Source organism: Lucilia cuprina, chromosome 5 (assembly GCF_022045245.1).
Source record: "Lucilia cuprina isolate Lc7/37 chromosome 5, ASM2204524v1, whole genome shotgun sequence".
NCBI lineage: Eukaryota > Metazoa > Arthropoda > Insecta > Diptera > Calliphoridae > Lucilia > Lucilia cuprina.
In genome coordinates, this window is record NC_060953.1 from 24,745,126 (window position 1) to 24,772,754 (window position 27,629).

General features: G+C 30.9%; 4 protein-coding genes across 4 annotated transcripts in view; 2 read left to right on the forward strand and 2 right to left on the reverse strand.

Annotated features, from left to right (window-relative positions):
• LOC111680253 (kinesin light chain) overlaps positions 1–2,331 on the reverse strand; it is a 168,396-nt gene extending 166,065 nt beyond the window's left edge. Inside the window, exon 1 of the mRNA XM_046952354.1 lies at positions 2,200–2,331. The gene's annotated coding sequence lies outside the window, so the exon portion shown is untranslated. The remainder of the gene's footprint in view (positions 1–2,199) is intronic.
• A 10,748-nt stretch (positions 2,332–13,079) lies between these two features.
• LOC124420200 lies at positions 13,080–15,126 on the reverse strand. Its single transcript, XM_046952410.1, has 2 exons — positions 14,188–15,126; positions 13,080–14,018 (listed from the first exon to the last, which is right to left on the reverse strand). The coding sequence occupies exons 1-2, from the start codon at positions 15,124–15,126 to the stop codon at positions 13,080–13,082; spliced, it is 1,878 nt and encodes a 625-aa protein (XP_046808366.1).
• Positions 15,127–26,073: 10,947 nt separating this feature from the next.
• On the forward strand, positions 26,074–26,835 carry LOC124420151 (tigger transposable element-derived protein 1-like). The gene has a single exon (XM_046952230.1). It carries the CDS (start codon positions 26,074–26,076, stop codon positions 26,833–26,835), a length of 762 nt encoding a protein of 253 aa, XP_046808186.1.
• Positions 26,836–27,124: 289 nt separating this feature from the next.
• On the forward strand, positions 27,125–27,607 carry LOC124420152. The gene is made up of 2 exons (XM_046952231.1): positions 27,125–27,366; positions 27,444–27,607. Exons 1-2 carry the CDS (start codon positions 27,127–27,129, stop codon positions 27,495–27,497), a joined length of 294 nt encoding a protein of 97 aa, XP_046808187.1. The 5' UTR covers positions 27,125–27,126; the 3' UTR covers positions 27,498–27,607.
• Positions 27,608–27,629: the final 22 nt, after the last annotated feature.

The following is a 27,629-nucleotide window of genomic DNA, read 5'->3' on the forward strand; positions in this document are numbered from 1 at the left end:
ATCTCTACAATCTGCTCAAAACAAAGCGTTGAAGCTTGTGTTTAATATGCCACCGCATTATTCTACAGTTGATCTCTTTAAGAACCATGCTACAAATATTTTACCAGTTAGAGGTCTGTACAAACACAAATTATTAACGTATATTTTTAAAAATATAAGAGGAAATGCTTATCAATCAATACAATTTTACCAATATATATCACATACACAAATAAACACTAGACAATCAGGAAATTTAAGATCTTCGAGGTGTCGTTTTGATTTAACAAAACAGCGCATTACTTATGCTGGACCTCATGAATTTAATCTATTGCCCAATGAATTGCGAAGTATTCAAAATCTTTCGAGATTCAAAAAGGAATTAAAATTTTACTTGCTGCAAAGTATAGAAACACTTCTTATGTAATTAAATTAGCAACGTTACAACCATGTAAATTATTAAATAAATAATTTATTTTTTTATATATAATTGTTCATTAAATAATTATAAATATATTACTGTATATTCTGAATACATTACTGTATATTTGTTGATAATCGGCCACGACATGTGTCATCAAGATCCTCAAAATCGTTGTCGGAAGGACATTAAGTTCTGGAAGTTCATATACCCAAATTCTAAATAAAATCTTTACAAAAATGACTGATGTTGTACTGCCACACATTAATTAATAATATTTTAGATGAAAGTGCTTTCGTTTTTGTTTTTATTTTAAAAATAGTTGATTTTATTTTGAACAATAGATCAATTTGGTAAATTGTATTTTAGCTATTGAATGAGTTATAGTAATGTTATTATTTAATGTATTAATATACATAGTTTTAAGTATTCAGGTATATGAGCGCAAAAATTCTTGTAGGATATTTTTATACACCTAACGATCATTTGTTTCATTTTTTCAAAATCTTCCATTATTTCTTTACTTTTATTTTCATTTCTTGACCGGTATCACAAAGGTACCAACGGGGCCTAAGTTTGCGTCTTTTGCAGCTTGAAAAAATACCAAGCTACTACTTCATTTTTAGTTTATGTGTTTATTAAGAACTATTTCTACTGCTACTGTAGACCTTTTTATAAGTAGAAATCGTTTTCAAAACATCTGAATATAAACCAAAACAAATGCTACTGCTATGGCTACAGCTTCAGACAATTGTTTGGAGAACACTGCTTACAAAAACATATCATACCTCAATAAAAAGCTTAATATCTTGGGTTTTAAACAATCTAATTTATATACTTACCTATAAAGGAAACTTTTCCTTATTTTTTAGATAAACCTAAAAAATATTGGGTCAAAAATTATGTTTCCCAAAATTTACCTATAATAGGTCCTTTTTTATATCATGTTACATCAAGGTCTTTAAAAAATCGTTTATTTTATATACGCCCACACCAAAGTAGGCATAGCCGACAAAAACATTTTACGTCATTTCACACACAATCGAACTATCTGAGTGTTGAAATTTTCGACGTGATTTGAAAAATACCACTAAAACCGACTTAATCTTTATTCCGATATTTACAAAAGCTAATTTTTTATCATTACATATTAAATTAGCCTTTTATTTAAGTTGTTTAGCAAATCTTTTTACCTAATAAGTATATATTTTTGTCCATAACACTAACTTCACCTTCTGTATAAAATAAAGCCCATACAATCAAATTTAACTAATCAAAACATCTCCATCAAAAAGATCCTCTATTTCTCTATAAAATTAAAATACTAAAAACTAAATAGGTACATATTTATTTCTAAATATGTTCAAATTTTTGTATTTAATTTTGTTTTTAGCTTGCAACCAAATTCGACAATTTTTTTATTATTCCCAAATTATCATTAAGCGACTATAGGTACGTACAATATACATTGAATGAGATTAGTACTAATTACTTAAATATTTAATAAGAATATTGCAAAAATAAAAGGACATAAATGTAGAACTATTCATATCTATATACGTATGTATGTAATACTTAGGGTTTTACGGCAAATGTCAAAGTTGTACATAAAAATAATATATTAGTATGTCATGTCAGAAAAAAACATAAACCATTCTTAATTGCAATATATTATTTATATATTTACCATCATTAAAATTCACTTAATAGCAATGTATTAAAAATAGGCGAGGCGTAATGACTCATACCCAATAATTTTTTAAAATACCTTTTTAATAAAGATTTTTTTATTTACTTACTATTACTAAAAGTGTTTAAATATTTAATCAGAAAATTGGAAGGCTAATCGTTAAGTAGAAAATAATAATTAATATTGTTTGTTCCGCTGTCCAAATGATTGATACCCAAACATTTGTAATCGTTTCACAGGATTTACGATAACTACTAGGGATAGCAAAACTAATCATAATACTTAGGTTTCTATCAAGGCGAATTTATACAAGGTGGTTGCAATTCTACAAAGAGTACATGTTTTACATGTATTTTGTTTTTGCATTGTTTGAAGAATTATACTGAACACATATCAGCCATTAGGCTTTTGCTAAAATTATAAAATTTTTTAAGCTTATTTTTATAAGCTTAAATATATTGGTACAAGCTTGGGTACAATTCAACTACCCATGACTCTTGTTTAAAATATATAAATTATTTTTAGGGATGTTTATTTCCTTTATGCTAAAAAGTTTCCATATATTGCCAAACAATTTATAAAAAAGCAATTGATAAATACCCCTATAAGAACAGTTACAGTCATTTTACCGGTCAATTGACTGACACAACTGAGAATATATCCATCATTGCGTAGAACAAAGCTCCCATCACTTTCTTAAAGGCAATATGTAAAAAGTGATTAATTCATTTGTGTACATGTAATGTTGCATCACCCTTGCACTTATGAGTTCTATAGACTTTTAAAACATATATTTGAGCTGCTCACTTTTTTGTTTTTTTCTAATCATGGATGATATAAATATTAGATATATCCGTCAAATCTGACGGCAATACCAATTTATAATAAAACACAATTTATTCATATTTTAAGATATATTGCCAATTTTAATAATATTGTAATCATATACATAAATTACTAATCTTTTACCATTTTACATATGACGCAGAAACTTAAGTCCTCTGATGCTTCTAACTTTTTAATTATTCGCTTCTTGAGTTTTGGTTTTCGCAAACAATTAATTTGTAAAGACGAAAAATATAACTCTGTATCACCGGTAATTTTGGGAACCATGCTAGACGCATTGGTCTTCTGTTCAACGATTACTGTAGAAGTTGTCGATACGAGGACGAAGAAGAGACTATCACTCATCTTCTCTGCGATTGTCCTGCTTTGGCGGAGGCCCGTTTTCAGACGCTTGGATCGACCTATTTTGGTGATCTATCCGAATTGTCAAACGTTCAATTGGAACGTCTTCCAGAGTTCAGTAATTTGTCAAAAAGGGTGTGAATCCTATTACTCACACTATTCATCCACGGCATCTGCCTGGCTTATTTGTTTCTCATCATCTCCTCCTCTTTACAACTGTCTCTGCTCCTCCACTCTTCCCTAACTCTCCTTCTCTTTTTCTTTTTCTTACAGGTATTTACAAAGGGATCAATATGGACCCAAGTAAAGCCGAAATTGGCTACCTGTGAAAACCTAACCTAACACCGGTAATTTTGCTGTCATTGTTGATGGAATTTTAAAATTTTGTTTCAACAATTCTATAAAAAATTTGCTGTGTGTTAGTGAAATCATTTTTTGTGTTAGTTCCAGTCATAGGAAGGGTTTTCCAAAAACAAAATACATGTTTTTGTTGTAGATGTTTTTGTACAACAAGAGATTGTTATTAATTTACTTTGATTTTACACGTATTTCGTTTTTGCATTTGGTTTACGTAAATGTCAAAAACGGCGAATTCACGGTAAAATTTAAGTGAGTGCCTGAAGTCAAGTAAAACTTAATATTTTGTGAAAAAAAAAAACATAAAAGATATGTATTCATGAAAAAATTATATTACGAATGAATGAATCTTTGTTGCTAATGGATTATTCTATTCCGGCTGCAGCCGGTAAATACCTCATATGGATTGTACTATATAAAGCGTCCCGGAACGGACTTTTTTAGTCAATCTCTTCATCTACATAGTGTATATATAAAACAATATTGTTTTATTTGATAACATTTAATAGATTAAGCCATCACTTAAAAACAAACTGCCGCTGTCTGGCTAAATTTTTCATACCTGTTTCTTAATATAGTGTTCCTGAAGAGATACTTTTTAGTTAATACGTTATATACAAAATGTTAATATAAAATATAAAACAGTATTTTGTAATATGTTAACTATGACTATGACAGCTACGTAAATCAGGCGATTTTTTCCTAATTCTTCTGGTTTACGTAGCTGTCAAATTTCCGTTAAACGGAGAAAAACTTCGTTTATATTTTGACAAGTAATAAGTCTTAAAATACAAAGCATCTCTTAAACAAATATAATTTTATTTAATGCTATAATTGCATACAAATGCTTATAAAAAATTTATTTCAGAAACTATTCTTTTTCTATTAAATGTTAACATATTAACCATATTATTTTATATTAACATTGTTTATATAACGTGTTTATATAAAAATAATTTTTCCGGAACACTTTACATAAAGAAACACATATGAAGAATTTAGCCAGACAGAGGCAGATTGTTAATTCAGAAATCTATTAAATGCTAACAAATTAAACAATATTGTTTTATATATACACTATGAAGATGAAGAGATTAGCTAAAGAAGTCTCTTCCGGAACACTTTATATCACAAAACCCGTATGAGGTTACCCGGCCAGCTTTTGCTACTTTATGACCAAATATTGAAAATTACTTCGCCGGAGTAGAATTATCCATTCGCAACAAAGATTTATTCATTTGTGATATAATTTTTTATGAATATGTTTATTTTTCACCAAAAAATAAGTTTAATTTGACTTCAGGCACTCAGTTAAATTTTGCAAATTAATATGCCGGAATAGAATTTTTCGATTGAAACAAACATTATTCCATTCAGAATGTATTTTTATCGCAAGTTTTTATACCTTTATCTTTATTTTTTAATTAAATATAAAAATTAAAAAAAAAAACAAGTATGTATGTATAGTCGGGCGTAGCCGACCATATGATACCCTACACCAGACAGTATGTATATTAAAAATGGGAATTATTTTAAAAAATAAAGCATTTGGTTTGAATGTTTTTACTTCTTTTTGGCCAAAAAAGAGATTTTTTACAAAAGGGCTCAAAGGGGAGTAAGGCAAAATATGGCCCTATCCTTAAAAATGTTGGTAGGGCGAGTTAAGTCTCCTTTATTATTATTTATGTAGAATTAAAAAGTGTTATTAGTGTTTATAAGTGAATTTTGACCTTTAAGTCATTTTCTGAAGGGGAGTTTGTATGGGGGCTAGGGTCAAATAAAGCCCGATCATTACAAAAATCGGAAGTGTCATTTAAAGTTCTATAAAACTAAGTTTTGTCGACTTTTGTTAACATAATATTTGGGGGTACGGTTGTATGGGGCTAGTCAAAATAATGGACCGATTTTAACTATTTTTAATAGGGCCAAAAGAAGCGTGTGTGCCAAATTTCATCCAATTATCTTGAAAATTGTAGCCTGTACCTTGCGCACAATGTTTACATGGACAGCCAGACGGACATAGCTTAATCGACTCAGAAAATGATTCTAAGCCGATTGATATACTTTAAGGTGGGTATAGGACGAGAAAATGATTGTAAGCCGATTGATATACTTTAAGGTGGGTATAGAACGAGTATTTTTGTATGTTACAAACATCACCACAAACCCAATATACACTCCCCGCTAAAGGTGTGTAGGGTATAAAAATCATAAAATGAATTCACCGTTCGTATATTTTTTGACATTTATGTAAACCAAATGCAAAAACAAAATACATGTAATATGTTGTTGCAGAACTGCCAATACCTTGTATGAATTCGCCTTGGTGGTGACAGTTCGGCAACAACAACATTTTCCTTGTATTTTGTTATTGCTTTTTTTACACACTGATAGCAATAACAATAATTGCTGTGAATTCCCTTAAATAATTTTTTTGTTAAATCTCGTTATTTTATAAAAAATTAACTTAAAAATAATAAATTGTCGGTTTTAGTGACATTTTTCAAATCACGTCGCAAATTTTTTGTCGGCCACGCCTACTTTAGGGAGGGCGGGCCTTCCTCTAAAGTTCAAAATATTTATGGGTATATCTCGAAAAATATACATTTGTTTGGACCGATATATACATCAAATATAAGGTAAGTCAAAGACCTTTCCAATGATATGTAACACGATATACGATGTATAAAAAAGACCCATTATAGGTCAATTTTAGGAAAAATAATTTTTGACCCGACATTTTTGAGGTTAATCTAAAAAATCTGGAAAAATGCCTTTATAGGAAAGTATATAAATTAGATTGTTTAAAAACTAAGATATTAAGTTATAATATGTTTCTGTAAGTATTATAGTTCCTGAGATATTAATAATTTAATAATGATTGCGTTATTAAAAAAAAAACGTATGTATACTAATCTTTATTAAGCGAAGCCGGTGTTGGACATATCATAGAGGAGAAAATACTTGCGCCCGGCCGTAGGCCGTCTATTTAGGAAATCTTTATTAAGCGAAGCCGGTGTGGGGCATACCATAGAAGAGAAAATCCTTGCGCCCGGCCATAGGCCGGCTATTTAGGAAATCTTTGTTAAGCGAAGATGGTGTTGGACATACCATAGAGAAGAAAATCCTTGCGCACGGCCGTAGGAAATCTTTATTAAGCAAAGCCGGTGTTGGACATACCATAGAGGAGAAAACCCTAGCGCCCGTCCGTAGGCCGCCTATTTAGGAAATCTTTATTAAGCAAAGAATGCCGTGTAAAAAAAAAATATTTTTTAAATGGTTTTTGAAATCAAATATCAAATATTTGATCAGATACAGAAATGGTTTATACCTTAAATAAAAGCTTATTTCATTGGCTATTAATATATAGAAATTTATAATAGAATTATATTGACATTTTTTCCGATTTCTTTTAGATGAAAAAACAAAGTCGGGTCAAAATATATATTTTCCAAAAAAAACCCAAAGTCGGTCCATATTCTTGTATCATGTTATATATCATTGGAAAGGTAATTTTAAATGCCTTTAATTTGATGTATAAATTTTTATTATGAACAAAACAGTTTTCGAGATATACACAAAATTGTATTAAACTTTGGAGCCCCGCCCACTCGAAAGTAGGCGTGGCCGACAAAAAAATTTATATCTTTTATCGTCTCAAAACGCTCTATATTGGGGTTTATTATTTATTATTATTATTTTTTTTTTTTTTTTGAGAAATGTCACTAAACCTGACTTGTTCCGTTAACTCTGTGCCTGGAATTATGTAAAATTAATTTTTATCTTAAAAATATACATAAAATCTAAAAGTTTATGAAAAAATTATACACAGAATAAAAGTATCTTCGCTACAAATGAAAAATTCCACTCTGGCAAAGTAATTATCGAAATTTAGCCATAACGTACATAGAAGCCGCCGCCGACCGTGTAAAACCTGATATGTTTTTTCTGTTTTAACGGAAATTTTTAAGAATAAAAATGTAAAAAATAAACTCAGACATCAGTGCGTACCAGTCAAATGAAGAAATAATCGGATAATTAAATAACACCACCTTATTTGAATTCGCCACTTTGACATTTTATTTTAATTAAAGCTGAAAAATGAAAAGTTCTACATCTAATTCGACGATTTTCTGCAATTTACACGTACGCAATAATAGTACAAAAATAATCTATATTTGCTTGACAGCATTCAACAAAGTAGGGTTATGTTGATTTGTTTCAAAATGTTCAAACAAAATTTGTAAAAACAAAAACATAATGAAATTAGATCATAATAAGCGCAATTAGGCAATATTTTTTGAAAGTGTGTTTTTTTAGTAGCGTTTCTCTTTATGCGCATGGATGTTTTAGAGTACAGAGATAATTAAGAGCCAATCAACTTTTATTTAAATATTGATATTGCGATTCCAAGGGAGATTGCGGAGAAAAAATAATAGAAATTGTTTTTGGACGGAATAATTTATTTTTATATGGTTTTCGTATTGTGGATCAGTGTTGCCTTTTTAAGGCTAAATTTATGCTTCTTATTTATCATTTAGCCTTATAATTTATGTTTTAGCTTAAGGCTTTTTCTAGCCTTCCTCAAAATTTCTCTTTGTATAAAACAAATTTATTTAATAAATATTTTGTTTAATTTTCATTCGTCATACACAATTATATTAGTGTAAGTTAGTGCACAACAGTACAAGTGTTACACTTGTTTTTAATGAAACTCACCACACAGCAAACAAAAACATCTGTTACTGACTACGTTTGTCAATACTATGTTTTCTTAACAGACGTCTACGAAGATAGCAACGAAAAACAGTAACGATGGAAATACAAATTATAGTTTTTGGAATTTAGAGACAATAACATTCAATATATGTGTCTGAAAAAATTATATAGGAAATAAAAAGGATAATGAAAAAATTCAATGTGTAGTATAGAAAATTGGTAATATAGTTTCCTTCAAATTGGTCAGAAAAATCGTTGCTAATATACTATATAGGATAAAATGAGTATCGACCAAAAACTTAATGGAAGATTTTGGGAGACATGGTAAGGAGCGAAAAAGCCCTACCGTGCAAAATCTGCAGGCTAGATCCTTGGAAAATTGGATTCCTTCAAACTGGTCTGTAATATCATTGCTGATAGATTATATTTAGTCTAGCGCTAAAAACTCAATGAAACATGGTAGAAGACATGGTAAGGATTTAAAAAATTCTTTCGCGCAAAAAATCTTCCGGTTATATCCTTGGAAAATTGGATTCATCCAAACTGGTCAGTAAAATCGTTGCTGGTCAATTATTAAGGATTCTTGGAGTGTCGCTCCAAAAACCCAATGAATTATGATAGGAGAAATGGTAAGGATTCAAAACCGCTGCCGACAATAAGTTTTCATACATATTGTATGGAGAGCAAAATATTGTCTTGTGGTTGGCGACATTGTGGTTGACATAGATTCTATTTTACTTTTATTGCGATCGCTGGCGTTCATCTCATTATTCTCTTATTTTTATATTGTAGCGTTGCCATATGTTCAAAATATTTTGTTAAAAATTTTGCAGAAATGCGCATTTTTCGGCATGTGTAGATATTAAATGAAACAAATATAAGTAAAACCAGAAAAATAATATTTCTGTTCCCGTATTTTATTTAGAATCATTTTTTTTAACAAAACATCATTTTGTCTTGATTTTATTCCTTTAAAAACGTCAAGAAATGTGGTCTGTCAACAGTCACTCATTTTTAATTCGTCGCCCGCTCTTTTTGTGTGATTTGTCGACAACGGTTTCCATTGTAATTAAAGCCGGCTTTACACGATCACACCAGTAATATGATCTGTCAAAATTTTGTGTAGAAGAGTACGGATGGGATCGTCTAAACGCAATATGTAATCAAACCATCACACATTGAGAGAGAATACAGATGGAAAATTTGACAGTCGTATGGCTCTCTTCATTTTTTGAAATGATTCAAAAAACAAGCCGGTTTCATTTGATCAGGGATGTATTTTTATGTAAACACGTATAAAAAGTGAAACAGCTGTTTCCATCTGCCTTTTTAATTATTTTATACCAATCGTGTAAACACACTAAATATAAATCATACGACTTTTATTCTCTTTTTTGTTATACGAATGGAATTTCATTTAATTTTTTCATTAGACTTCTCGTACGTAAAGTGTGATCGTCTGAAGGGCCCTTAAGAGAGAATTGAGAGAGAATAAACTCTTTTTTACATTTTGTAAATGTCGAACTTTTTTTACATTTTGTAAATGTCAAACTTTTTAAACATGTCAAACTTTAATTTTGTTAATGTCAAACTGGTTTCATTTTGTATATGTGAAATTTGTGATTAAAGTGAAATTATGTGATTAAAGTGAAATTATGTGTTTTGGGTATATTTATATATTTTTAACTTTAAAAGTTTAAACGTCAAAATAAATTATAAACAGATTCAAATTATAAACATTTTTTGTTTAATAGAAATTCGCTTTGATTTATTTGTCAGCTGTTTTTTAATTTTTTCTCTGACAGCCAATTCGCTTTCAAAGGGCAGGCACAATGTCAAACTATATAAAAAAAATAATTCAGAATACCAAACAAATTCGTTATATTTTATTATATGTAGTTTGACATTGTGCCTGCCCTTGTGAATTAAATGTCAAAGAACAAAATTAAAAAATAGATGACAAATAAATCAAAGCAAATTTCTATTAAACAAATATTCTGTATTCACCGATGACTCTACCTTATAAAATTAATATACCTTGGTACTATTTTTTTACGCTCCATCAGTGGGTATGTACTATTTTTAATGATAAATTTCCAAATTTGACCCAGTATAACTCCGGCAGTTCTGGACCGATGAAGTGGAATAGTTATGTCTGCCTACTATCCAATTGTACTAACCTAAGTGTAAATCAAAATAAATCAACTAAACAAATTCCAACTCTTATTTTGGAGATTTGTTGCTTTTGTTTTTTACTTTGTTAAGAAGTTGTTCAATAACAGAATTGAACTATGCACACAAATAAAATAGAGAATTTTATTTCTACTTACTTGTTGGTTGGTTGGAATTGAAACACTTTTTTTTTTTCAAATAATTGAAGCACCGGGAGTGCGTTTTTTTATTATTATTTTTTTTTTTTTGAATTTAAAAACACCAATATGACCGGGAGTCGTTCGGTTTTGTTTTTTTTTTTAATAAATATTAGCCGATCTTCTTCGGCGCCAAGCCCGGCTTGCTCGTAACACTTCCTAAAACATTGCCTTTAGGAAGTGTTTGGAGATCTTCAGTCAAGGTCGGTAAGGCCGTCGTCGAAGTCGATAAGATCGTCATGGAGATCGATCAAATCGTCTTCAACGCGACCTAACCGGACTTCGACTTGCCGGCCTCCTTGCACTGGTGCAATTGTGGACCCTGTCAGTTGGCTGAGGGCTGAAACAATTTGATTGACCAGCCCCTGGGTTGAGGCTGGCGCTGCCGCAGGCTGAGGAACGGCTATGGCTTGTGCTTGAAGTTGTTGGCGCTGTCGTTGTTGGGGTCGGGGCAGTTGCTGTTGGCGACGTTGTGGCTGCCGCTGAGATTGTTGCTGTAGTTGTTGTCGTTGCCGTTGTTGTCGTTGGCGTTGTTGCTGCTGTAGCTGTTGTTGTTGCTGTTGGATAACCTGCTGCTGTTGTTGTAGGCGTTGACGGAGGTCATCCAACCGCTGTTGAGCTCTCTGTTGAGGAGGGTTGGGGAGGCTTCTGCGAGCGCGTTGGCGTAGCTGTCGTGGTTGTCCTTGCCTTGGCCCCTGAGCAGCTGTCCTTGGGTGTAGCAATGTGTGGTGCAAATCGCAACATATTTGGCATGCACCCATTGAGATACAGCTACCTATCAGATGAGTCCGCGAGAAGCAATTGGAGCAATACTTATGGGTTCTCACCACATAAAGTCGTTGCTCCAATGTCAACTTACGGAACATCTTGCAATATCTCAATGGGTGCTATGCAAAACACACAACGCACAACTCTGGGTTTTGGGCTGGATCCATTCTAAAATGAGATTAAAATACAAAGAACAGAGGCAGATTAAGGTCGAAAAAAATAGTTTTGGACACATAGACACGACATTGTATGGACAAGAACAAACTAATCTACAGACTTTTCACATAACGGGAGCATGCATAATTTTACTATTGGTCGGGTCACGACGCCACTAGATGTTCTAACATCAGCGACTCTTACGCGCTTATCCCGACCAACGTGTACGGCTTCTATTCTGCCTAACCTCCAGCCGCATGGAGGAAGAAGCTCATCCTTGATGATAACGAAATCACCAGTCTGTAGATCCCGTCGTGGATTCTGCCATTTGTACCTCTTGTGTAGCTCCTGAAGGTACTCATTTTTCCATCGTTGACCAAATTTATGATGGAGTGCTTTCAGTCGTTCCCAGCGATTCAATAACGACAAATTGTCAGGCGGTATTTCTGGCGCGAATACCAAAGGTGCACTGCGCAGAAAATGACTCGGAGTAAGGGCCTGCAGGTCATCGGGGTCTTCTGACATCCGTGATATTGGTCGTGAATTTAGAACACTTTCTATTCGCGCAAGCAGAGTAGAGAACTCTTCAAAATTAAATTTATGTGCGCCTGCAATTTTCCTGAAGTGGATTTTGAAGCTTTTAACGCCAGCTTCCCATAAACCTCCCATATGCGGGGCGCTAGGTGGAATGAACTTCCACTCAAGTCCATTAATTGCATATTTATCTGTTATATCCTTGGAGGATTGTTTAAGAAATAACGAATACTCCTTTAGCAATGACTTACTATGAAATTTGTACCATTGTCCGACATAACTGATTTTGGCAATCCTCGCCTAGCTATAAATCGTGCAAAAGCAGCTAGAAATGCTTCTGATGTTAAACTAGAGCAAGCTTCTAAATGAATGGCTCTTGTAGCAAAACATACAAAGATACATGCGAAACCTTTCATATATGGTGAATTTCGCAAATTGCCAGACTTGATCTGAAATGGACCAGCAAAGTCGACACCCGTATGTGAGAACGGTAATGAGAGAGTGGATCTCTCTTTTGGCAGTGCAGCCATTATTTGCGATTTCACTTGTTGTTTGTAACGAACACAGGTTAGACAATGATGAACGCATTTCTTGACTGTTCTTTTTAAACCAGGAATATAGAACTGGCTTCTTACTGCGCTCATCATAAGGGTTATGTCAGCATGGACTAGAGTTTTGTGGACAAACTCCAGAAAAATTTTGCAAAATTGAGAAGAGTTAAGGATAATTATGGGAAATCGCTCATCGTACGTAAGCGGGGCATTAGCTAATCTACCATTAACCCGCATAAGACCTTGAGCGTCGAGAAATGGATTTAGAGTAAGCAGAGAGCTTTTCCTTGAAATATGCTTAGAATCCGAAAGATTCTTTAAATCTTCAGAATAATGAAACTTCTGCGTTAGTCTATATATACAATTTTTGCGTTATTAAGCTCTTCGTGAGAGAGCGTTAAACTTTCAAACTTAGTTTTCTGTAATCTTTTATTAGTAGAACGTATGAACCTATAAATATATGCTATTACGGCGAGGGCTCGCCGATATGAAGAAAATCTTTGTATTATATTGAGTTCATCTGTAACGGAACAGTGAACTTCAACTTTCCTTTGTTCCATAAGAGCTATGGCAGGTGGGTTAGATTTAGGCCAATTGTCTTGGGAGTCAAGTAGCCACATTGGTCCATACCACCATAAAGGATTTTCTTTAAGATCTTGTGGTTTACAACCTCGTGTTCCAAGATCTGCTGGATTTTCATGGGTTAAAACGTGGTTCCACTTAGCATTACCAACATTTTCAATAATTTGAGATGTTCTATTGCCAACATATGTTTTCCAAACTGATGGATGCTTTTGTAACCATGCTAATACTATAGTGGAATCTGACCACAGGAAAAGTTGAGCACTTTTAAATGAATTGTTAGTTAGAGTTTGTTTAATTAGTTTCGAGAGCAGTAATGCCCCACATAACTCTAACCGAGGAAGACTTACACGTTGCAACGGCGCAACTTTGCTTTTCGCTACTAGCAGATTAGAATGTCTGCCAGACAAATCTTCCACTCGAATGTATATTGTTGCACAATAGGCCTGTTCAGATGCATCACAGAAACCATGGATCTGGATTTTGCTATCTGGATGGAAATGGATCCATCTGGGGATTTGAATGGATCTTATGTGTATAAAATCTTCTAAGAAAATGTTCCACCTTGAAAGAGTCTGAGGTTTCACATCTTCATCCCATTCGACCCCATCTTGCCACAATTCCTGTAGAAGGATCTTTGCTTGAACAATAATGGGCGGTCTTTGCTTGAACAATAATGGGCGGTCGTTAAATTGTTCTTTTTGTTATTTTTGATGCGAAATCGGGAATTTCGACTTTATAAGTGAAGGAATCACTGTATGCATTCCACTGAATACCTAACGTTTTCGTAGAGCTCGAATCGTAAAGTTTTAAGAAATCTGCACTTAAAATATCTTCAGTTGGAATATTTTCTAATAATTTGCTATTATTTGCCGTAATTTTTTTAAGTGGAAATCCAGCTGATTTTAAAGACTTTATTAATTGACTTTGCGCTTCTAGGGCTGAAGCCAAAGTATGTCCACCAGCTAAAATATCATCGACATATGTTTCATGTCTTAATATGTGAGATGACAAAGGAGACTGTCTCTCTACATCTGTTGCTAACTGCAGCAACGTTCGTATGGCTAAATACGGTGCACAATTCACTCCGAAAGTGACTGTTAACAGCTCGTAATCTTCAATATTGCTTGAAGTTTTTGTTCTATACAAAATTCTCTGAAACGGACAATCTGCTTCCGTTACTAATATTTGGCGATACATTTTTTCGATATCTCCATTGAAAACGTATCTATATATACGCCAATTTAAAATAACTGACATTAAGTCAGATTGCAACGTTGGACCAATATGCAATACATCATTCAACGAAAATGAGCTTTTCGTTTTGCGAGAACCATTAAAGACTACTCTAACTTTTGTAGAAGTGCTTTCCGGTCTAAATACAGCATGATGTGGTAAATAATATGAAAAATACTTTCCATCTTTACAAATTTCGGAAGAATTTGTTTTCCTCATATGACCCAATGTTATATATTCTTCTAAAACATCATTATAAATCTGTTGAAGATCTATTTGTTTTTGTAATTTTGCCTCTAGATGAATATATTGACTTTTTGCTGCGAATCTGGAAGATTGCAAATACAAGTTTTCTGGAAATTCTTGTTTAAAAGGAAGTTTTACAACATATCTACCATCACTTCTGCGATATGTTGTCTTTTTATAAAGTTCTTCACAGTAGAGATCTGCTTCTGATAGAACTTTCGATTTTGGAATTTCTTCTGTTTCCCAAAATAGTTTAAGCATTGAGCTTATTTTATCATTTTCTTCCTTATTTTGAATATTAGCAGTTAGAGAAACGCTATGTAATTTCATTGGGCCATAAATATACCATCCATAGATGGAATTTTGAGCAAGGAGATTGCCTAAGATATTCTTTTGTATTCCATCTTGAATGATATATGGAATTATATCACTACCGATTAGCATGTCTATTTGTGAAGATACTAAGAAATTAGGATCAGCTAATTTTAGATGTTTTATTTCTGAGAGATCAGCGTTTGAAATCGTAAAGCTTGGCATAAATTTGGAACTATTATAACTTGGGTACTGAGTGAGAACTCGTGGTTTTTTCTACACAAAGTTATGGTAGATATTTTACTTGAATTTGCTACCACTGTACCCCCTAATCCACAAATTTCAAAATTTGCATTTTGAGTTATTAAACCAAGCCTTTTTGATATTTTTTTAGTTAAAAATGATCGTTTTGATCCCGAATCTATTAGAGCTCTAACTGTAAATACTTCTCCTAAATGTAAAATTTCTACTAGAGCTGTAGGTAATAAAATGTCATCATCATTGACAGAAAAGTTTGTTTGTGTGTTTGTCTTGTGTACTGTAGACATTGAGCTACATGGTGGTTGGCGGTTTATTGTGTCCTCCGGTTGCTGAGAGGGATCAGCATGAAACGTATTGGACGTTTTGTTTTTATTTGCTTTATTCTTCTTATTATTGGAATAATTATCCAAATGAAGTAAGCTGTGGTGCTTGTTCTTACACTGGACACATGTAAAAACGCTTTGACAATTATATTTGTGTGAGCTGAAGACAAACAATTACTACAAATTTTGTTCTTTTCTACATAGTCAATTCTCTGTTTTACTGAAAAGTTTTGAAATTTAGGACAATTTCGAATGATATGTGTTTTATTACATAATTTGCAAAGCATATCATCATTCTTCGATTGAGCTTCTTTGTTCGGGTTTTCATATCTAGCTTTATTCTGCTGTGAAGAGATATTATAATTTCTACCCTGATTATGATATGGAACATAAGCTGGGTTTTGACTTCTGAATGTAGATATTCTTTCCATTACCTGATGTCTATTTATTAAAAATTCTTCCATTTCTGCCCAGGAAGGTAAACGAGTTGGAGAACTCAACGATTGCTCCCAAAGAGCTAATGTTTCATCAGGTAATTTTGTGGAACACAAATATATTAGGATTGGATCCCATTGATCGGTTCGTATACCATGAGCCTTTAAAATTGATAAACAATCGCTAATGGTAGTTTGAATCCTGTTAATCGATTCGCAATTTTCAGCCTTTGCTGCTGGTATATTAAATTAAATGCTGCTGGTATAATAAATCTTCAACTGATTGTCTACTAAAATGCGCTTGTTCTCATATCGCGCCCTTAACGCGTCCCACGCCAGTAAATAATTCTGATCTGAAAGTGGATATTTAGCTACAATACTACCTGCTTCGCCCTTTGTTTTATTCCTTAGATGATATAACTTTTGAGCCTGTGTCAATCGAGGGTGATTACCATAAATGGCGGTAAACATATCGCGGAATGATGGCCATTCCTCATAACCCCGAAAGTATTCACTAATTTCCAAAGCATTTTGGTAACGAAAATCGAGGATGTTATGTTATTTGCTAATTCTTAAATAGTTTTCACAGAAACCATAAAATATAATTCGATGAATTCATATCACCTTTGTGACATATTAAAACAAAAAATATTTGTCAATTTCGTGTCAAGTGATCTATCTTTTGAAATCGTTGTCTTCCAATTTGTATAAAATTTGCTTATGTAAAAAATATTTTATATCAAATGACCAAAATGGCAAATTTGACACCTTCTCAGTCCGACAGTTCTTGACCGATGTGTTTGTTGTACTATCCCTACAAGAACAGTGACAGACATTTGACTGACACTAGTGAAGGAAATATCGATTATTGCGTAGAACAAAGTTTCTATCAAGTTCTTAAGGGCAATATGAAAAATTTAATGGAAAATTTTGTGTACATGTGATCTTGCATCTCCCTTGCACTTATGAATTCTACCGATTTTAAAACATATATTTGAGCTGCTCACTCTTTTGCTTTTTACCAATCAAGGATGATGGAAATGTTAGTCACGATTGACTAATCATTCTTTATGGATATATCCATCACAGTTGACCAATCACACTTAATGAATTTATCCGTCAAATCTGACGGCTATACCAATTTATAATAAAACACAATTTATTAACATTTTAATTTTATTAATATACATAGTAAGCATATACATAAATTATCATTTCACCATTTTACATACCTTACAGAATGTAAAATCCTCTTATGCTCCTTTTAATTTGTGGAAATATATTGTCTGTAAGGAAATACACATAAAAAGTGTGTGCCAATCGGCAACAATTTGCTTGAAAATGTAAATTTTTGATAGATATGAGGTGAATAAAATTTTACTAGCTCATAGAGCAACATAAATTTTTGACAAATGAAAAAAAAAATTGAAAATCCAAAAAATAAAATATTTTTTTGTTTTAGGTTATAATACATTTGTGATTGTAGAAAATACATTTTAATAATAAAAAAACAATAAAAGTGTTTCTTTTATTAAAATAAATGCAGATGAAAGTAGTAACAATTGTCAAAATTTCATCTAATCCAAAAAGATTTCGTTTGGCACAGCAAAAGTGATAATATATTCCACCATAAGAAAATTTTATTTTACCATAGAACTTTGCTGCCGTTTGGCACACAACCAAATATTGAAATATAAAAATTAAAAGTAAATATGTATTCATATTACCACAGACAGATTAAACTCCGAAATGTATGTTCTCAGCTCCACTTCATGCACCGTTTTTAAATTCAGTTTATAATAAATCTATTTATTTTTAATAATTTTAGTCTTAAATTTTTTAATTTTTCTCTTCTTGATCTTTGGCTTTCACGGAAATAATTAATTTATATGACGGAAAACACAATAACAGTCAAATGTAGTTGTTTCACTCTTTCATATGCAAATGAAACCCTTTATCACACATTAAGTACATCAACAGTCATTTTACTGGTCATTTGACCGTCATTATTGATAGAATTATCCATTAACTATTTAGCAATTTTTAAAGAAAAATGTTGCAAGTGTGTTAAGGCTCAGTTAGTCTCTACGTTTCATTTCGTGATGAATCAGCTGATTCGTATTTGGCTTACGAAAACCTGTGTAAGTCGTTAGATTTGCCGTAACGTTGAAGTTGCGTTGCGTATGAAACTTTAAAAATAGAATTCAATCCGCAACGTTAAGTAACAGCTATAAATAGCTGACATAAAATACAAAAAAGATGTAAACAAGAAAAAAACAGTGATGTTAAAGTTTTAAAAATAATGTGCATCCAAAAATTTTAATTATTACGATTAATTGAAATAATTTAAAATTAAACATTAAAATTAATGTACTTCTTATATTAGTATGTATGTGTTAGTTTCGGTCATACATTTCTTGTAGGAATACAATAGTTACTAACTTTAGTTCAAATTTGACAAAATTTTTTTAGTTGTGTCACTTGACTAGAAATTTAGTACTTCTTTGAAAAATATCTAGTAACTATCCCCGTTACTTTAACAAAGTAGTTTATCATACTACTCACATTTCACTCAAAAAAAAAAAAAACGTATCACAAAAAATTCTCTCTTGCATACTATGTGCTGCCAAGTTTTATTTGAGTTTTTACCAATATTATTAGTAGGGTTCTATAAATCAACTTTCGAGTAATCGAACAATCGACTTTTTGTCGAAAAAAGTCGAAGTCGACTATTTTGTTCCAAAAAAGTCGATAACTCAACTACCGTCAGTGAAAAAGTAAAAAAAAAGTCGACTTTGTTAATAAAAGTCGTAAAAAGTTGAAAATAGTCGAAAAAGTCGAAAAGTAGACTTTTCGCTTTAACTGTAGAACCCTACTACGTACTTAATATCAGGGTGCACTCAAAGTAAATTAATAAAGTAGCGACATTCCTGTTGTACAACAACATCTACAACAAACACATGTATATAGTTTTTGAAATAATTCAAGAATGTGTCAAAATAAAATTTAAACAAAATTTCCTTTAACAACAATGTGAAAAAAAACAAAACAATGTGAAACACAATTCAAAATGTTAACATGTTAACAATTTTCAAAACAAACTTAGACAACTAATTTCATTTATCTAGTTAAAAAATAGTCATCACCTGTTCAAGTAATGCTACTTTATTAATTTTCATTGGGTGCACTTATAAGGTGAAGTCAATTCAACAGCTGATTGATATTTTTTTAATGAAAGTCCTATGCAACTTGCAATATGTACAATTTCGAGTTGCCAGATGCACTTAAACATCATTACTTTGCATAGGTATTAATTAAATTTTCATGATACTAAAATAATTTAAATTTATAATTAAAGGAGTAATTGTTTATATATTTATTGCCTTATTCATAAACATTTATCAAAGCATTATAGAACAAATTTTGTATAAAAATTTTATTTATAAAGTTTTGATAAAAGTTGATGAATAAGACCTTTAAATTTACGTTAAATGTTTATGTATATCATAAATATTTTTCATGAAAACTGTTTAAAAACAAGTGTATTTTTATAACCTTCACCTTCGTGAGAAGGGTATATATAAGTTTGTCATTCCGTTTGTAATTTCTATAATATAATTTTCCGACCCTATAAAGTATAAATATTCTGGATCTTTATAGATAGCATAGTCGATTAAGCCATGTCCGTCTGTCTGTCTGTCCGTCTGTCTGTTGAAATCAGTTTTTAGAGGTCCCCAGATATCGGCGAGATCCGAATCTCCAATAATTCATTTAGACATGCTTTCGAGAAGATCGCTATTTAAAATCATCAAAATCGGTCTATAAATAACGGAGATATGAGCAAAAATCCGAGACAACCTCTGAAAATTTCATCAAAAAAGCCACATTTTTTTCATGCTTTGTTAAAAAAGCAACAAAAACAACACTTTAAATTGGATAAATATGTACATGTGCGTGTGGAGATGTATTTGGTTTTATTCAGCTGTGTATTTTTTTGTATGTTTGGATGCTGTTCTGTTCTAACGAAGGTGAAGGATATAACAAGAACATGGAGATAAAGCAGTAATATGTTGGTAATACAGCTCATATTTGTTTGAGGGTGGTAATACAGTTTGACGGTGGTATTACAGTACAACGGTTAATATTTCTTTCTGCTACAGTTTATATTTGTTTGTGTGTATGTATGTTATGTGTGACATGTGTGCAGAGATACAAACTAAATAAAAACTGTTTTCTAAAACATACTTGGTGAAGGTTATATAAGATTCGGCAAAGCCGAATATAGAAATATTACTTGTTTTAAATTATTTTTGAAGTAAACCCCTTATAAAAATATAAAGTTACATACAATAATGTGTATTACTAAACGTCATAAAAACGCATTTGTATGGTATATTTTATGGCAATTGTAATTGCCAAGTATAATTAAAAAACATTTAACATTTTCTAATGTATTATAAATTAAAATTGTATTATAATTCCTTCTTCATGATAACAAATGGTGTATTTGTAAAAAAAAAAATGTGTACATATTTTAAATTTGTTTTTTATACCCTTCACTTTTGTGAGAAGGGTATATATAAGTTTGTCATTCCGTTTGTAATTTCTATAATATAATTTTCCGACCCTATAAAGTATATATAATCTGGATCCTTATAGATAGCGGAGTCGATTAAGCCATGTCCGTCTGTCTGTTGAAATCAGTTTTTAGAGGAAACCAGATTAGATACCTTGTGTATCTTGTTTATTATTTCGTTTAGCGTTGTTGTTGTTCTTTTTGTTTAGCTTTTGATGTAATAATAATGTAATCGGGAAAAAATTTAAAATTTATAAAAGGTGTTTAAAAAACACTATGGTGAAGGGTATATAAGATTCGGCACAACCGAATATAGCACTCTTACTTGTTGTAATATATAATGGTTTTATGTAGAGAAATTTTTGGCATATGGGATTTTGGTTATTTACGATACATATTCAAAACGCCACTCTGGCAACATATACACTTTTTGATATAACAATACAACTTTTATTGTTTTTATACAATTGACTTCACCTTATTTTTCCATCATGCTTAATATCATGTTCAAGGCGAATTCAGATAAGGTGGTGGTAGTTCTGCAACAACAACATTTTACAAGTATTTTGTTTTTGCTTTTGGTTTTCGTAAATGCCAAAAACCATAAGTACGGCGAATTCATTTGAAAAAAATTTTTTGTAAAATGTTTATATTATACTAAAAAATAAAGATATTAAAAATTTGTGAGGAAAATATATTCTGAATTGAATAATGTTTGTTTTTTCAATCGAAAAATTCTATTCCGGCAGCTTAATTTGCAAAATTTAAGCAAGTGCATTAAGTTAAGTACAACTTAATTTTTTGTGAAAAATAAACATAAAAAAGTACATATTCATGAAAATATATTACGAATGAATGAATATTTGTTGCGAATGGATAATTCTACCCCGGCGGAGTAATTTTCAATATTTGGCCATAATGTGGCAGCCGCCGGACGGGTAAATACCTCATATGAGTTTTGTTATATAAAACGTTCCGGAACAGACATTTTTTAGTTAATCTCTTTATCTTCATATAGTATATAAAACAATATTGTTTAATTGTATTTAATAGATTTCAAAATTAAGCCATAACGTAGAAGTCAGCTGCAGCCAGCCAGGAAAATACTTCATATGCGTTTCTTAATATTAAGTGTTCCGAAAGAGATTTTGTTTAGTTATTCACGTTATCTACACAATTTTAATATGAAATATAAAACAATATTGTGTAATATGCTAACATTTAGTAGAAAAAATATTTTTCCTTAATAACATATTTGTATACATACCAATTTTGCCATTATTTAAATAAAATGATATTTGTTTAAGAGATGCTTGGTATTTTCAGATTTTTTTACATAAATAATTCAAAATATTAACGAAATTTTTCCCTGTTTAACGGATATTTTTAAATATAAAAATGTAAACAATAACAATATTGTTTAATTTTGACAGCTAGGAAAACCAGGCGTATTAAGAAAAAATTATCAGCTGATTGAATAACCCCACCTTAAATGAATTCGCCTTGATCATGTTTCTAGTCAACAACAACGCAAAGCTGCATGGCCATACCACAGGGTATACAGAGACGTCACGAGCAAAAAACTATTTTTCTCTCTTTCGCACAAAACGAATTCAATGATTTTTTAGCTATATTTTATATACCTCTTCTCACCAAACAATTTCAAAATCAAACAAAAGCTGATTTTAGACTTTTTAAAATGTCAAAAGTGACATCTCTGTATACTTTGTGGCCATACGCAAGGCGAATTCATACAAGGTGGTTATATTGTTATATGGTGGTTATATAATCAGCTGATAATTTTTTTCTTAATTCGCCTGGTTTACGAAGCTGTCAAAGTTTATTATTGATTACATTTTTTAATTTAAAAATTTCCGTTAAACGGGGAAAAACTTCTTTTATATTTTGATTCACTCAAGTATAATTTTATTTAAATAATGATATAATTGCATACAAAAAATTTATTTTAGAAAATATTATTTTTATTCCCTTCACCTTCGTGAAAGGGTATATTCCGTTTGCAATTTCTATTATATATTCTGGATCCTTATAGGTAGCGGAGTTGATTAAGCTATGTCCGTCTGTGTGTTTGTTGAAATCAGTTTTTAGAGGATCCCAGATATCGGCGAGATCCGAAACTTCAATAATTCTTAGACATGCTTTCGAGAAGATCGCTATTTAAAATCAGCAAAATTGGTCCATAAATACTGGAGATATGAGCAAAAATCCGAGAAAACCTCCAAAAAATTCATCAAACATTTAGATTTTTTATTCATGCTCAAACAGAAATTGCAAAAAACAAGATACATATTCATACGGTAAATTTTGTTTTTGTACTCTTCTTTATAAAAACATGGCAGAGCGAGAGCAGCACGAATGTGTTGTTATTGGCTAGCAACATAAAATTAAGTATGCCTTAAGTTAAAAGCCATAAAAGGGAAGCTTTTGTTACTTTTTCGTTCCACAAAAGGAACTTTTTGAATTTTCTATAATTTTGAAAACTTGAAAAAGTGAAATTTTTAGTACTTTTCTGTTTTTAAATGGTACTTTTGGAATTTTCTATAATATTGAGCCTCGAAATATTAAATACAGTATGTAGAGTCTGAATTAGTTGAGAATCCATAAAAGGGAACTTTTTGGTACTTTTCGTTTTTCAAATTGTTCTTTTTGAATATTCTATAATATTGAACCTAAGAACATAAATTTAAGTATGTAGATTCGGAATTAGATGAAAACACATAAAAGGGAACTTTTTGGTACTTCTTCGTTTAACAAAGATACTTTTTAAATTTTCTATAATATTGAACCTAGAAACATGAAATTAAGTATGCAGAGTAGTAGGCGAGAACCCATAAAAGGGACTATTATGGGTACTTTTCGTTTTTCAAAAGGTACTTTTTGAATATTCGAGAACCCATAAAATGGAACTTTTTGGTACTTTTTCGTTTTTCAAAAGGTACTTTTTGAATATTCTATAATATTGAACCTAGCAACATGAAATTAAGAATATAGATTCGGAATTAGGTGAGAACACTTAAAAGGGGTCTTTTTGGTACTTTTTCGTTCTACAAAAGATACTCTTTGAATTTTCTGTAATATTGAACCTAGAAACATCAAATTAAGTATGTAAAGCCCGGATTAGACCAGAACACATAAAAGGGGACATTTCGGTACTTTTTGAATTTTCTATAATATAAAAAGTTAGCTGTAGGTCCTTGACTAGGTAAGAATAGAAAGAAAAGAAATAGGACTTTTTGGCACTTTTTCAGTCTTTAAATGGATTTTAAAAAAGATACGTACAGACTTATAGTCAACTAACACATGCTCAAATAAGAAAATTCACAAGTAAGCTTATAGTGTGTCAACGCAACGTTCGCAGAATATTTTTGTCTTATCTCGCGTGATATGGAATCGAGAATTTGGGCAACATTGATAAACACTATGCAGATGAAGAGATTAACTAAAGAAAAAAACCGTATGAGGTTACCCGGCCGGCTGCAGCTACTTTATGGCCAAATATTGATAATTACATATTTTTTTCACAAAAAAGTAAGTTTTATTTTTCAGGCACTCACTTAAATTTTGCAAATTAATATGTCGGAATAGAATTTTTCGTTTGAAACAAACATTATTCAATTCAGATTATATTTTTATCACAAGTTTATATACCTTTATCTTTATTATTTTATAAAATATAAAAATTAAAAAAAATCATTTATATATCTTTATCTTTATTATTTAATAAAATATAAAAATTAAAAAAATCATAAAATGAATTCGCCGTTTTACATTTACGTAAACAAAATGCAAAAACCAAATACATGTAAAATGTTGTTGTTGCAGAACTGCCACCACCCAAAGTAAATTAATAAAGTAGCATCACTTGAACAGCTGACTATTTTTTAAATAGATAAATGAAATTAGTTGTCAAAGTTTGTTTTGAAAATTCTTAACATTGTTTATGTCGCCATTTTTAAATTGTGTTTTGCTATTTGTGAAAAAGTGAATTAAAAGTAGTTTAAAAGTGTTATAAATTGTATAATATATAATAATATAATTAAATCCCCATATGAATGAAACATATTTTTTTATTTATGTTTCATTCACATTGTTGTTAAAGGAAATTTTTGTTAAATTTTATTTTGTCACATCCTTGAATTATTCTAAAAACAAAATACATGTATTTGTTGTAGATGTTGTTGTATGTTGCGACGGCAACATCATTATGTAATTTATTATAAATGTAATTTTTGTTATAAAAAAAACTATTTTATTAATGAAAAATTGTTTTATTAAAAAACTGGGCATTTTTCATTGTATTTTTCGTCGAAATTCGTCGTACGTAACGAACTATGCGGTAGGTTTATTTCTATTTCTTACGCAGACGTTAATTAATTAGGGAAAATTGTTTTAAGACCAATTCCGGTAGCCCGAATTTGCTGAAATTTTGCGGTTGTGAGTACAATACAATATTATGTTCGAATATTCGAAATTATATTCGAAAATTCAAAGTTATGTTCGAAAAATTGTTTATGCTTTAAAATAATCTCTAGGTAATAAAATCTGAAAATAAAATTTTCGAAAATTCGAACTTAAGTTGGAAAATTTTTAAAGCCATTAAAACCAATTCTCGTGTCTCGAATTGTCTGAAATTTATCAGTCTGGAGTACACTTGATCACACTACAATATGTTGGAATATTTTAAATTAAGTTCGAAAATTCTAAAAATAAATTCTAAATAACTAAAACAACATTTATTTATTGATATTTAACTATTTTGTTAAAAATACAGATAATAAATATTAATCTGGCAACATTAATAATGACATTAAAAAGGGATTTCCCCGTTTATGTACTTAAACAATATAAATTCTAAAATTTACAACAGGTAATTTAACAATTTTTAAAAATAACGATAATAAACATCTATCTGGGAACATTAGCAACGAAGGGAATTCCCCGTTTATGTGTGAAAAGGGCGTTTATTAATGTGTGCATTCAAACGTATACAACTAAGTCAGTATTTAGCTAACAAGTGTGTGTTATTTTAAGTGAAAAATATTATTAGTTGTTATAAACTAATAGAAGGATAAAAAATTTAATTTTCTAAATTTAAAAATATAGATATGTTGTCAAAAGTTGTAAAAAACAACTAAAAAGAAAAACCATATCATTAAAAACAAAAATTGAAATTTTGAATTGTCTTCGAGAAGGAGAAAAGTTATCAAGAGTTTCTAAAAAATATTCTATTCATGAAGCCACAATAAGAACAATAAAAAGGAATGAACTCACTCTCAGAAAAAGTGTTGCAGATGGGTTTAATGCGTCTAGGAGTACAACATCGTACGTTCGGGACAGTGTAATTAAAAAAATGGAGAAGGCGTTAATGATATGGATTGAGGACCAAAACCAAATGCGAATTCCTATTGATTCTAATGCTGTTACAAATAAAGCATTGAAGATTTATGAAAAACTTAATAATGAACTACCATCAACTTCTTCGTCAGCCAAATCATTTACAGCGAGTCACGGTTGGTTTGAACATTTCAAAAAGCGTCATTTGTTACACAATTTAAAATTAAAAGGTGAACAAGCATCGGCAGATATTATTGCTGCTAATTCTTACACTTCTGACCAAGTCTTTAATGCAGACGAGACGGGTCTATTTTGGAAAAAAATGCCTGAAAGAACCTTTTTATCAAAAGTACAAAAAGTTTCAAGTGGTCATAAAGCTGCTAAAGATCGTATAACAATTTTATTCTGTAGTAATGCTTCTGGGGATAATATAATGAAACCATTGGTTATACATAAATCGAAAACACCCCGTGCTTTTAAAGGAATAAATAAAAATAACTTACCGGTTTATTGGATGAGCAATAAGAAAGCTTGGGTTACATCTGTTATTTTTCGTGAATGGTTTTACAAGATGTTTGTCCCTGATGCAAAACGGTATTTAAATGATAAAGGATTGCCCTTTAAAGTGCTCCTAATAATTTTTAATGCACCAGGTCATCCTCAGGATTTAGAATTTGAGAATGTCCAAGTAATATTTCTACCGAAAAACACAACTTCTCTACTACAGCCCTTAGACCAGGGAATTATTTCAACATTTAAAACGCTTTACTTATATTAAACGTGCATTTGCATATATTTTAGAGCAGATTTATAATAATACATGTGTTGAAGTAATGGAAGCATGGAAAAAATTTACAATATTAGATTGTTTAAAATATGTAGGATTATCATACACCGAAATAAAAAAACAACTCTTAAGGGATGCTGGAAAAAATTATGGATCGGAATATGTGATAATAATAATTGTGATGATCTTTTATAACATGAACGTACACAAATAATTGATTTAGCCCGAACAATTGAAGGTGAAGGTTTTGTTGACTTTGTTGAGGGAGATATTTTTGAACTAATGGTTGACAAAGAATTGGATGTAGATGAACTAGTTGGTACAGTTAATGAAACTGATGAAGAAAATAATGAGTCTGATGAAGATGATTCACAAAGCGTTGAAATGACATCACAAAATATTTCTGAAGGTCTTGAATTAGGCCGGAAATTAGGAAATCATTTTCTACAATATGATCCAAATGTTGAAAGAGCTCTTAAGTTCCAAAAATACATTTCTCAAGGCTTGACCAAATATCGGGAGGTAAATAAAGAATTGAACAAAAACTCCTCACAAATACTTATAACTAAATATATCTCAAAATCCCCACATCGAACCAGAAAACATTGAGGTATCGAGCGATGATCCGTCACCAAGCGATGAAATACAATTAGTTGTCGAAGAAAGTGATGACGAAAAAATATGTGTAGGTACATATACTGAAATTGGTTGAATATAACTTTTTTTGCTTAACAGTTTATGTATTGATTTTTTGCTAATAACATTTATATATGTATATTTTTGTG